The sequence below is a fragment of the Drosophila grimshawi genome, unplaced genomic scaffold, assembly GCF_018153295.1.
Source record: "Drosophila grimshawi isolate 15287-2541.00 unplaced genomic scaffold, ASM1815329v1 contig_1377, whole genome shotgun sequence".
Taxonomy (NCBI): Eukaryota; Metazoa; Arthropoda; class Insecta; order Diptera; family Drosophilidae; genus Drosophila; species Drosophila grimshawi.
This window is the reverse complement of record NW_025062900.1, coordinates 5,340,382-5,353,462: the sequence shown is the minus strand read 5'-3', so window position 1 is coordinate 5,353,462 and position 13,081 is coordinate 5,340,382. Positions and strand designations below refer to the sequence as shown.

General features: G+C 38.5%; 2 protein-coding genes across 2 annotated transcripts; one reads left to right on the top strand and one right to left on the bottom strand.

The window, feature by feature from the left end:
• Window positions 1-2,308: 2,308 nt before the first annotated feature.
• LOC6561968 (out at first protein) lies at window positions 2,309-7,920 on the bottom strand. Its single transcript, XM_032736514.2, is given in 4 exon segments — window positions 2,309-4,218; window positions 4,865-5,183; window positions 5,586-5,699; window positions 7,548-7,920. Coding segments are annotated over 4 exon segments (1,485 nt in total). The 5' UTR covers window positions 7,902-7,920; the 3' UTR covers window positions 2,309-3,520.
• Window positions 7,921-8,413: 493 nt separating this feature from the next.
• On the top strand, window positions 8,414-12,676 carry LOC6561969 (protein sly1 homolog). Its single transcript, XM_032736264.2, has 5 exons — window positions 8,414-8,511; window positions 8,595-8,754; window positions 9,426-10,120; window positions 10,836-11,545; window positions 12,023-12,676. The coding sequence occupies exons 1-5, from the start codon at window positions 8,484-8,486 to the stop codon at window positions 12,350-12,352; spliced, it is 1,923 nt and encodes a 640-aa protein (XP_032592155.1). The 5' UTR covers window positions 8,414-8,483; the 3' UTR covers window positions 12,353-12,676.
• Window positions 12,677-13,081: the final 405 nt, after the last annotated feature.

The window sequence follows — 13,081 nt, the reverse complement described above, 5'->3', positions numbered from 1 at the left end:
ACATACACACACACACACACGCTCATTGGCTAGCAGCTGAGCCTGCCACAGGCGACACAAACTTTGCATTTTCCACTTTTGCATTTCTCTGCTTTTCTGAGTCCTTAAAATATTGGCATTTATTTCCTTATTGCCTTTGATAACAATAAGCTCAATACAGAACAATTTTCAAATATATTTGCTAATTGGTTAGTCAGTTTATATTTCATAAATATTTTTTATTCATTTCACTTTTACACTTTCAATTTGAATACCCCGAGCTGTCCAATTTGTGAAATTTAAATCACCTGGGGCAATTATAGTAAATAATAATAAATAATATAAATAATAGCACAACTCCACTTTTAGTAATTTAGAATTTAAGGCACAACATATTTAAAATAAAGCTCAAGTATTTTAAAGCAATTAAATAGTTTATAATAGTTTATAACTAAATTAAATAACTCACACACCGAGACATTTTCTGTGCTGTATTACGTGTCAAACAAATATATTTATTTGGATATAAAATGAGTTCAATTTAAATAAATTACCTGCATAGCTGAGCTGAGTTTCAGTTCTCCAAGTGTTTATTCAACTGATTTATTTGTTCTTGCGCAATAACCATAATAATAAACTCAATTATGCATAATTATTTGGTCATTAACAAAACGTTATGAACACTTTTGTCGGCTGGCGTGACTATATTCAACACACACCCCCCCTCCATCCACTAGCCCACACCCAGCAAAGAAAACGAAATCGAATTGGGAGAGTGTAAACTTAATTAAGAGCATTTGCCGAGTTGAGTTGATTTTTGTTTGATTTACGCGCCAGCAGCTCACAACTGTAATTACGTATGCTTTTACAGTATCTGATGAGGTTAACGGTATTTGAGGGCTGACCAGCTGTCGCTGATTAGCCACCAAATAAATATATGTAAGAGTAGAAGAGAGAACACCAAAAAACCTTGGCATTTCATGGCTCATTAGGCATGTACATACGTTTTGCAAGCCGCTCGTCAAGAGCACAAAGTCCCAGAAGAAAGCAACCCCTCCCCTACCCCTTCTCCAACACACACACACACACCCGCACCTACTCTCTCCCCGCCGCTGGCAGCAAATTCAATTTTCTACGACGCCGATTTGGCTTCCGCACGCCTTAAGTTATCGTCGTCCCCCTTCCTCAGCTGCTGCTTGCCCATGAATATAGTTATGCAGCCAGCTAAGTCGAAGAGAGCATTTCTCTTGCTCTCCTCTCTATCTCTCTCTCTTGCTGTGTGTAAGCTACTCGATAGTAAGATAAGAATTTGTGTGCGATGCTTGCTGCTCATGAATTACAAATCGCATAAAGGATTTGCCATTGCTCGGCGGAGAATTCGCATTGCATGCTGTGTTTGTTTTGGCGAGTTGTGCAATGCATTGTTTAAGCAATTGAGTGCTTGTAATTCGCAATCGGTTCAAGTCTGCACTTGCATAAATAATAAGATGAAACAATTTCAGTGTTTTTGTTTGCTTTTTTTTTTACAAAATGTAGAATTTGTCAGCTGCTTTATTATTATTTGTTTTCTTTTCTTAGCACTAGTCGATTAATCGTTTTTAATTTTTTTATCAGAATCAGATTGTTGAGTTCTCCAGCATTATTTATTACAATATGCATATATCTATGTCATTAAAACTAATTATTTTCAATATGTACAATTTTATTTATCATTTTTACATTGTGAGAAATAGTTTTGTTTTTATTCGCATTTGTAGAAAAAATTATTATCACCATTTTTTTTCTCTCTAAATATATATATATTTATTCTTTTTCGAAATTGAAAATTCCTTTTTATTTTGTGTAGATTTTCAGTAATTGGTTTTTGTAGTATGCTTTTTAGGAAAATAGCCATTCTAAACACTCTCTAAGTAGACTAGTTCTGGAAATTTTACAATAGATTATTGTTCTTGGTATTGTTAGCTTCTTATTGGGTATTATCAAGATACATTAAGGTTAAAGGTTTTATAATATGGAATAAATAAATTTGTAGTTCAAATTCAAGTTTTAAAATGCTGGCAGACAAAAAAAAATTTTAAAAAGGTAAAAATATTTTTGTTTTACAAAGATTTTGAAGGAAAAGTTTAGATTTAAAAAGGAATTTGATTAAAATGTACGAAATTTTATTGGTTTTTTTTAATTTTGTGGTTTACGGAACACTTTTGGAGTTACTTTATTTGAAAAAAAAAGATATTTAAAAATGCTTTGTCATTTATGATTATTTAAGATTAATACGGAACAGCCATTTTTGTTTGGGTTTTAATTATATAAAAAGCATTTGCGGCAGTCGTTTCGGTTAGTATCAATAAAGTATATTTAGAACTCTTTAAAAACTAACCTTAAATGGAAAGTAAACGTTTTCTTTATTTCTATTATGAGCACAATTCAGATAGTACAATTAATTCTGTGTATTTTATGTCAAATCCCTTAATTTTACAAACTTCTTTTCTAGTTGCGCTCATAAAATATGCTAAGGCCACATTTAATTTATTTTTATCTTCTTTAAATATATTTAAATATTTGTTCAATTCTAAATGCTAGATGAAATTTAGTACTTGAGCTGTTTATGTTTTTCTTCTTTATTTTTTGTTGCGTAAAATAATAATATGATTGAGGTGTAAGCTTTAAGCCCGAATATTTAATGAAGCGATAAACATTTGTATTATGTACACATTAATTATGACAAATGAGCGAAGAAATGTGTCGAACTCTGTAAATAAACCTAATTAGCCATTATTGAATGCAGACAGTAAAGATAAACAAAGCCGGAAAGATAATAAGAAAAAGTTCTCCGAAATGTATAAATAAGGAAATGAGGAACTCAAGCATAAAAGTTGGAGTTTTAGGATTGAATATGAAACGAGTTTAGGCAACATGAATTTTTCATAATAATAGGCTTAAATAAGTAAATTATTATAAAGGACGATTTCATAAGGAACTGAAAAAGTTTGAATGTAAAAAGTGTTCATAGGAAACGGCAAAAATTTAAGTAAAAGTGTGTCAGAAAAATGCTAAAAAAAAGTGTAATTAAAGTAATGAATTTGAGTGTGTAAACAATGGAAAGAGCAGCAAGAATGTATGCAAAAAAAATTGTGTAATTTAAGTAGGAAGATCAAAGAGCAACAGTTCTTGTAATATGACTTCAACGTGGCATAAAATTCTGAATAAAATCAAATAATATTTATACAAAAATGTAAGTAACAAGCTGACTGAAAGTGGAATACAAATGTTCATTTTACTTGAACATGAACATGAACATTCAAAAAACATCTTAACAAAAGCAAAAATAATTATTATAGAAATGAGAACAATTTGTATTATGAATGGCAATGATTCAGGTATAATTAAAATGTGATTTGCTCATTTTTTTTGTTGACTAACCTAAACGGCATAAGCGTAAGTTTAGCTTGGCTATATACTAAACAGTAGTATATATACATTATGTACAGCAAAAAAAAAATAGAGTGTTGTGTGTGTCTGAGTCCGATTTTCAGAGGCATTATCACGCCAGGATGGCGGCCATTGTTGATGGATGCTGCTGCTGCTGTTGTTGCTGATGATGTTGATGAGGTTGTTGTTGCTGCTGCTGATGATGATGATGATGATGATGATGAGCATCAACATGGGATTGAGCGACAGTTTGTTGTTGCTGATGGGAAATGTGATGGACCGGAAAGCTCCACAGTGCAAAAGGCATCTGCTGTTGCACCAACAAAAGCAGTTGGCGTAATTTGTTGGTCGTTGTTTTTGTTGTTGTTGCAGTTTGTGCAGTTGTTATTGTCGTTGCTCGTATTTGAGTTTGAGTTTTGCATGGCAGCAGCAGCTGCTTGACGCAGCGCATCTGCAGCATGTGCAACTGTCGCAGTCGCTGCCAGTCGCCGCGTCGTCATTCATCCCAGAGGCACTGCTGTTTCTGTCGCACATAATAGGTGAACTGTGTACACTTGCGGCACGTCTTGATCCCGCAACGATAATTCGTCTGCTGCTGCTGTTGCAACTGACCCTGTTGCCCGCCACCCGCTGCCGATGTATCGCCATTGCTCTTACCCTTGCAGTACTTCAGGCCGCAGGGATACCAACCGATGCAGGTCTCCAGCGTGCAGAGGCACGGCGCCCACAGACTGCTCACCTCGTTGCAACGTGTCGACAGCGCTTCAGGAAACTTTTCGGTGGCTGCCTCCAGGCTCGAAATCGACGAACCTAATGTCACACATAAAAAAAGGGGCGAGGTGTTGCAACAACAAAAAAATAAATAAACAAAGCAAAATAAATATAAAAATAAGTAAATAGTTTTCGTTAAAGTTGGCGCATTTTAAAAATTCTATTCGATTTCAAGAAAACTCATCACAAGAAAAGATTTCACTTTAAAGTTAAAGTTTGGAAACTATTTAGTCTTTAAAAATGTGAAAATATACAGTAATGCCTGCCTATGCTGAACAGCTATGCACTGCATGACATACTTAGCTTTATCTAAATTATTAAATATAAGCTGACTTTATTCTGCAACTGTTTTGAGTAAAAGTTCAACTAAAGTGACTGTTGGAGTCTAATTTGAAAATAATTTCAGTTTCTCTAAGACCAAAAGAAGAAGAATGGCACTTGAATTAAATTTCCATTAAAGTCCATTATTATTAAAATCAGTTGAGTTTTAAATAAAGTCCCATTTGCTATGCTGTTATTCCAACAGGTCAGCTGGCCAGCAAATCGATTACTTACTGTACTTTGAATTAAGTACTTTGCTCTTGTGCTAAGTCAGTTGAAATCAAAAGCAGCAATTAATTCAATTGCTTTTAAGTGGGGGCTGTGGTGGTTGGCGGCCGTCAAGATTAATTAGACTTCAACTCACCTGGCAGTTCCGCCCACGCCTTGAGGTCCACATCCCGGACATAGGTGGCCTCGGTGGCCTCCGCACAAAGGGATTGCAGATGGCGAGTGATGGGCAATGAGCGATTCAACTGGACCCAGCTGCTCATCGTGTACGTCTCGCGGCCCTTGTCCTCCTCGGGGGTGCGTATCGTGTGGGGATTCTTCTGGCGCAGCTTGGCCATCGCGTCCGACGAGATGAAGTCGCCCTTGTTGAATTTGGTCGCGAAGCACATCACCTGATACTGACTCTGGCCGCGCTCCTCCTCGCCCAGCACCAGAGCTTTCAGGATTTGCACCTCCTGCAACAAAATGGAGAAGGGGAAAAAGAAAACAGTTTTTTTTAGTTTCAATTTCATTTAAAGTGCGTTTGTCTTGTAAAACATTGCACTGAAAGAAATGCTTTGAAGAATTTTATATATATTTATAATTTTATATAAAGGAAATAATAATTGTTAAAGAACTGATGACAACAATTAAGAATTTTCTATAAAAGAGAATATTCTTTGGCAAAAGCGCCTTTTATTTTGTAAGACATTGTTTTAATTAAAAAAAAATTTAATTAATTATAAAGTGCTTCAAATTTACACTTCTCACTTTTTTTTTTTTGAGTTTTCAATTGTTGCAACTTGTTTCAGTTTTGAAACGAGAGCCTCTAAAGGCAACTTCGAGTTATTTATTACCCCCACCACTGATATACTTACATTGCGAAAGTCGATGAGTTGGGTGATGAGGGTGCCGTCGGTCTTCTGGAACTCCAGCGTAATCAAATCCTCGCCAACGTTGGACGTGATACTCTCCTGTATCACCTCGCCGCCCTGCGAAAAACAACCAGAAATGAACAAATGCAGATGGAAGCAACAAGTTGAAGTAATTTCAAAACTAAACTCGACGGAGTTGCTTTCATTCTCACCCCCACCCACAACACGCACACACACACATACACACGCATACACTAGAATATTAATAGAGATGCGTGCAAACAAATGGGAACGTAAGAAGGCGACGCTGCTGCTGCCCTCTGCCTCTGTCGCCGCCTCTGCTGCCAACACAAACAAATTAACTACATCTGACGCAGCCAGCAGCAGCAGTAGCGGAGCGACCATGAACCAAATGAGAGTCAAGAGAGTTGAGCGCAAAAATAAAAATAAGAAATAGCGGAAATAGTGAAATTGCGAAAAACTAAAAACAAGGCAACAACCAGAAGAGGAAGCAGGAGGGGAGCTGAGATGAACTCGTCGGGACTCGTTGGCTCCTCTGTCACCAAATGTAGTTCAACAACATGACAAGCAGAAACATAACAACAACAAGATGGAAAAGGAGAGGAAGAAGAAGAATACATACACAAGTATCTTATACATATGCTTGCACCCACCCAGTGGAACTTTTAGGCGTGAATATGTTCTGCAAAATCACATTCATTTCCAGCAAAACAACTTTTCTCACGAAATATAATATTCAAATCTACAAGAATATTCTTAAAATGAAATTAATTACTTTAAATATTTCTTAAATAAAATTATTAAGTTTTCCATTATCAAAAACAATTATTCACGAATTGGAAAAACTTTGCAATACAAAATAATCGATTATTTGGCTTATTTTATTTTTGCTACATTAAAGAACTTCACTGTTCCTTACAATGCTGATATTTATGTGCCTGTATTTGAAGCTTAATAAAATCCCCATTCAATTTGCAATAAATTTTATGATTTGGCAGCTGTAATAATAATCCCAATTCGATGTGCAATGAATTTCACAATATGGCAACCCTAAACAGACCACTTAGTATTTGTTTCGCTATAAAATGGCTGCCAATAACTTTGACAGCTATCAAAGCGAACTTTCAAGGCTGACTGTCAAACTGTCAATTTGTCATTTTGTCAAACTGTTAACATTTATGTATATTGCTAGCCGAGGACGTTTCGATGAAAAACTTTATTTAAGCATCCAACTCAATGTCAAATGCAAAAGTTGCAGCTGGGAAATGCACACGTGCATAAATGTATGTGTGTGTGTGTAATGTGGTCTATTTGTGTATGCACATTGCATGTGTGTGTGTGTTACTTTGAACAAAGCGAATGTAAACAAAGCGCAAGCGGAGAGCAACGGCGACAGCGACGGCGACGTCGACAGCATCTGACAAACATTTTGGGGCCAGGGACAGCAAAAGGAAAAAAGCCGCAACTGCAGAAGAAGCAGAGGTAACAGCAGAAGCAGCTGAGGCTGCAGCAAAGGATGTCAAATCTAAACATAAAAGGCAAGAAAAAATAGCTTTCTTTGTTCTGTTTTATTTTGTGTTTTGGCGAGTGTAATTTAAAATTTATGGAATAGCAAAGCCAAAAGTATGTCAATATTATGATTTCGAAAAGGAAAGCAAATATTATTCAATAAGCAAGTCAAAAAATAATTTCAAGGTCAGCTCAACAATTGCAGCAATTAAACAAATTAGACAACAAAGCAGCAGCTGAGAAATAACAACAAATCTTTTTCTCATTTTAGCACGCTCTCTCTCTCTCTCTTTTGGTCTGTCATCGCTCTCAATTTCGAAATGAATGTTCGAAAAGCAGCAGCTACGTAAGCAGCGCTGCCAGCGTCTCGAGCCATGTTTTTTTTTTCGTTTTTTTTTTTTTGTTTCTTATTATTATTATTCCGCATTTTCATACCTGATTTTGTACATTTATCAACAGCTGCGCATCGCTGTGATTCGCAGATAGCAGCAACAAATTGCAGACTACGAACAACAGAAAAACGCGATTCTGTTGTAAATAATGATAACAGCAACTAACCGAAAAATGTCGTCGGCATTTCGCCATGCGGCGGCAATTGTTTAACAAATTACGTTGAATTGAATAACACGATTTTGTTGATTGACGAATTCTTTGCTTTTGCTCGTTTACAATCATTGCGATGCACATTACACAAATTAACACTAGTTTTGAGTTTCGTTGCACTTCTTGTTTTGCGTTTGGGGGGAAAAATACGCGTCGAACTTGTTGTGCTGCGTTCGCGACGCACATCCGCTCACTTCGAAAGTTTGACGCAAAATGTCAACAGAATTGTCGTCGACAGTAAGAGAGAAAGCAGAGAGCAGTTCCGCTCATGAGCGGAGTCAGTGTTGGACTGTTAACATCAGTGGTGACAAATCTAGCTATTTTTAATTAACTGAGCTAAACGTCCACTAACATTAAAATATGTTAAACAAGATTTAGTTAATAAACTATCCAACTTGTTATTGAGCGTTAATAACTACATTAAACAAGATCTTACTAAACTTTCTACACTCTCTCAATTGAGCAGATGTTATCTAACAGAGCTATGCCCATTGTTACATGCTCATCGCTAGCTAAACAGCTGTCGCATACAATTACCTGCTGCAGCGTTGTACTATCGATGTATCGCTCAACCGCCACACAATCCGGTTAAGCTATCAGCAAACAGCTGTTGCTCTGCATAATGTACTAAATTAAACCATAACGCATTCCAAGCGCTTGTGACGTGTTGTATTTTGTACATTTTGTATATTATGTTGTTTTTAGCATAATTTCAACAATTAACTACAATTTCATTAGCTGTCACTGAAATAACAAAACACAAACACGATGCTAACACTGCGAGAGCGACAAATAAGTGCGTAAATCTCAATTATTTCGAATGTAGAAAAGCTATAAAAGTTTTTTTTTATGTTTTCTATTTCTGCTTTCGTGTTTCAGATGCAATTAAGCAAATGCTTAATTTGAATTCGCAGCAACCAAAAGCCCTGGCAGCGGAGCCAGTGTGGAAGATTCTCATCTACGATCGCGTCGGCCAGGATATCATCTCGCCCATCATTTCGATCAAGGAATTGCGCGAATTAAGCGTGACGTTGCATGTGTGAGTAAGCGAGCTGGATGGATTGAAAGGGTGAAAGTGTAATGAGGAGGGTAGATGAAGAAGTGAATTTAGGTGTGTGGGGAGTGTGGTGAGTCTGAGTAGTGATGAGGATCGTGGTTCAAATTGGAAGACTGGAAGAAGAATGGGGACGAGGTGAATATAGGTCAGTGAAATGAGGTGAGTTGAATTGAGGTGAAGTAGGTTGTGTGGTAAGTGAGGTGAGCTAATGAACAGTGTTCTAGACAAAGTTGTTTTCGGAAAGAAGAATAGTAGATACCCTATAAAAGTAATGAAAAGATGCATATAGAGAGGTGAATAAAGGCTAGCGATTTGAGTTGAGGTCGAGGGTAGAAGACAGAAAGAAGAGTTCCTGGTTAGGTATGATGAACAGTGGATACCCTGTAAATCTAAGTGAGGAGCTGAACATAAGTGTGAGGACTGAACTGAGTTGATGATCATGGTTGAAGGGAAGTCAAAAAGAACATTTAACTTTTTGCGATAGTAGATACCCTGTAAGTCTAAGTAAAGAGGTAAATACTGGTGTGGGGAATTTGGGTGAGGAGGAGAGCAGAAAGACAAGTGAATAGACAGTAATAGATATATATGAGCTTTAGTTTTTAATATACTTTATACTTTATATACAAACACAATCTTATACCCTGTAATTTCAGGCAACTGCACTCGGATCGTGACTCAATACCGGATGTGCCAGCTGTTTACTTTTGCCTGCCAACGGACGAGAATCTCGATCGCATCCAGCAGGATTTCTCGAATGGATTATACGACATTTATCATCTAAACTTCCTGGCGCCCATCTCACGCAATAAGATCGAGAATCTGGCGGCGGCCGCTTTGCACGCTGGCTGCGTGGCAAACATACATCGGGTGTACGATCAGTATGTGAACTTCATCAGTCTGGAGGATGACTTCTTCATTCTGAAGCATCAGCAGAGCGATCAGCTCTCCTACTATGCCATCAATCGGGCGAATACCCGTGACGAGGAAATGGAGGCACTAATGGATTCAATTGTCGACTCGCTTTTCGCTCTGTTTGTCACGCTTGGCAATGTGCCGATTATCCGGTGTCCCAGGAACAGTGCAGCGGAGATGGTGGCCCGCAAGCTGGAGAAGAAGCTGCGCGAGAATCTGTGGGATGCACGCGCCAATCTCTTTCACATGGATGCCACCCAGGCGGGTGGCGGCGTCTTCAGTTTTCAACGGCCCGTCCTGCTGCTGCTGGATCGCAATATGGATCTGGCAACGCCACTGCATCACACCTGGTCGTATCAGGCGCTGGTGCATGATGTTCTCGATCTGGGGCTGAATCTCGTCTATGTGGAGGACGAGGCGACGGCTGTTAGTGCAGGCATGTAATCGAATGATGAGGCAAATGGCCTGTTTGCATACCCTATGTGAATATATAAGGGGTATAGTATAGTTGGGCATCTGTATGTAGCATGCAGTAGAAGATGTAGCTTGTTTATAGTCTGAATCAGGTTGAGCAACTGAGTAAGATATAAATATGTCTCAGAGACTAGAAGCACTCTGATATTGTGTGTGTATATATGCGATAAAATATCGATAAGTAATCGATAAAACCCTTACAAAAATTGCTTTAACAAATTTACCTAAGATAATCATAAATATCAGCTAATATTTAATGCAAAAGCGCTTTTCTTGCGATTTTCTCGAAATGTATAAGATAAGGATATTTTCGAGCTTTAATTCAGGATTAATATATATATAAATGTCTGTATAATATTGAATATAACTCGCAGATCGCTTCAAAGTACCATTTTCTACAGATTTGCAATGCTTTTTTCAAGGCAAGTCGATAATTATCGATATGCCAAGCCACATTTTATTTTAGCATGCATAGATACTATTTATTTTGTAGTTTTTCCATAACTTTCCTTGTAACCAAAAGTCGATAATAATATATGCATATAGAAGATATAAGAGCAAAGGACAAAAGGTCAAGTTTAACTTCGATATGATATCGATGATATATTTCTGTCAAGTCGATTAATTTTGATTTGCCGTTTATAACAACAATTAACATTTGCCCACTCTTCTTTTAGGTGCTCGGAAGAAGCCGAAGGCGTGCGATTTGGATCGCACCGATCGTTTCTGGGTGACGCACAAGGGCAGTCCATTTCCGACAGTGGCCGAGGCGATTCAAGAGGAGCTGGAATCGTATCGCAGCTCCGAGGAGGAAATCAAACGACTAAAGACCACAATGGGAATTGAGGGTGAATCGGATATTGCCTTCTCGCTGGTGAACGATACGACGGCGATGCTGACGAGTGCCGTCAACTCACTGCCCCAGCTGATGGAGAAGAAGCGTCTGATTGACATGCACACCAAGATTGCCACAGCGATATTGAACTACATAAAGGCGCGACGCCTCGACTCCTATTTCGAGATCGAGGAGAAGATCATGTCCAAGCAGACATTGGATAAGCCGCTGCTCGAACTGCTGCGCGATGTCGACTTTGGCCAGCCGGAGGATAAGTTGCGTCTCTACATCATCTACTACATTTGCGGGCAGCAGCTGCCCGAACCCGAAATGGAACGTCTTCGTGATGCTCTTCAAGCCGCCGGCTGTGATCTGACTGCGTTGGCCTATGTGCAGCGCTGGAAATCGATCATGAATCACTCGCCCGGCATTAGTCAGGCCACACAGTATGAGGGCGGCGGCACCAGAACCGTCTCCATGTTCACCAAGCTCGTCTCGCAGGGCAGCTCCTTTGTCATGGAGGGTGTCAAGAATTTGGTCGTCAAGCGGCATGTAAGTAAAAGAAAAAAACTAATTTTATACTTATATATAAAAGACCTTTTATCATTTTTGATTTTAATAATTTCCTAGGAGAACTTTCATTATGTTTTCCACAATTCATAGACCTATTTATTAACAGATATCGTTTATTACTGCTATCTTTCGTAACATTATTGGTTTGTTTATCGTATCTTATCTTGGAAACAATCTTTCGACGCTACTCCAAATATTTATACTTTAACTACATATGCAAAAGATAAAACCGAGAAACCAATATTACTCATTGGTTCTTAGAACAGAATACTAATTAGACATACATTATATTAAGTTGAATAAATCTGTAGAACAATTTCAAATACAGTTGTTCTATGGAAAACTACTATTGATAAAAAAAACATTTATTCTAATTTAAAAGCAATCATTGTTGAACTTAAGATAAGCTTTCAAAATATTTCTTAACATTTGCAATCATTTTTTTTTCTTGCACAGAATCTGCCCGTGACAAAGATAACGGAACAGGTGATGGAATGCCGCAGCAATGCGGAAACGGATGATTATCTCTACTTGGATCCCAAGTTGCTAAAAGGTGGCGATGTGCTGCCCAAGAATCGTGCACCATTCCAGGATGCAGTCGTCTTCATGGTTGGCGGCGGCAATTACATTGAGTACCAGAATCTGGTGGACTTTATCAAGCAGAAGCAGACATCCAATGTGCACAGACGGATCATCTATGGCGGCTCCACTCTGACCAATGCCAAACAGTTCCTCAAGGAGCTGTCGGCATTGGGTGGCGAAATTCAACAGCCAGCAGCGAGTTAGGAGCGACTGATACACTTTCACTGCTGCTGATCGGACGACGCAAACTACAAGTTAATTGTGTGTGCAACATAAGTATGTGTGTGTGTGTGTGTGTTTAAGTGTGTGTGGCTTTTTCTTATATTTTAAGCATATCCAAAAATAAATGAAATGCAAGGCAACAAGTAAAAAACAGAACAAAAAGTGGACGTGGGCAATTACTCGAAACTGACGCGTAATCCCCGATGGAGGACGACAAGCAAAAACATGCGTAGCTTCATGTACAACAAGTGGGAGATGGGCTAAGCAGAGGGCTCTGTGTGTGTGTGTATGTGTGGGGAGTGGGGAGTGGGAGGAGGAGGAGGGGATAACAACAACGAGTGCCGCAAACAGCGCTCGCATTCTAGGCGCCCATTAACACCAACTTGGCAACGCTTTTGATGGACAGCTGACAGACAGCAGTCAACAACAGTCAGCATCCAACAGCAGTCAACATCCAACATGCAACAGCAACAACAAAAGGCGACGGCGACAATTATGGGGCGACAACTATGCGCGGCACTTGGGGCACTGGGAGCAGTTGCAATTAACACTCGCAACTGCCACAACAGCCAACTATGAATGGAGACAACAGTCGCTCCAAAACTATTTCATACCAACACAACTTTTAACTTATGGCAATTTCAGCTCGAAGTGCTTGCTATAAGGCAAGGAGTACTTTTGTTTTACCAAATGTTTTGGAAAATATTTGAA

What these genes read in the sequence shown, in the direction of transcription:
- LOC6561969 (XM_032736264.2), top strand. Translation starts at nt 8,484, where the DNA reads ATGCTAACACTGCGAGAGCGACAAATAA. An exon ending in TTAAGCGTGACGTTGCATGT is followed by an intron (nt 8,755 to 9,425) that starts GTGAGTAAGCGA and finishes CTGTAATTTCAG; the next exon opens with GCAACTGCACTCGGATCGTG. An exon ending in GGCGACGGCTGTTAGTGCAG is followed by an intron (nt 10,121 to 10,835) that starts GCATGTAATCGA and finishes CTCTTCTTTTAG; the next exon opens with GTGCTCGGAAGAAGCCGAAG.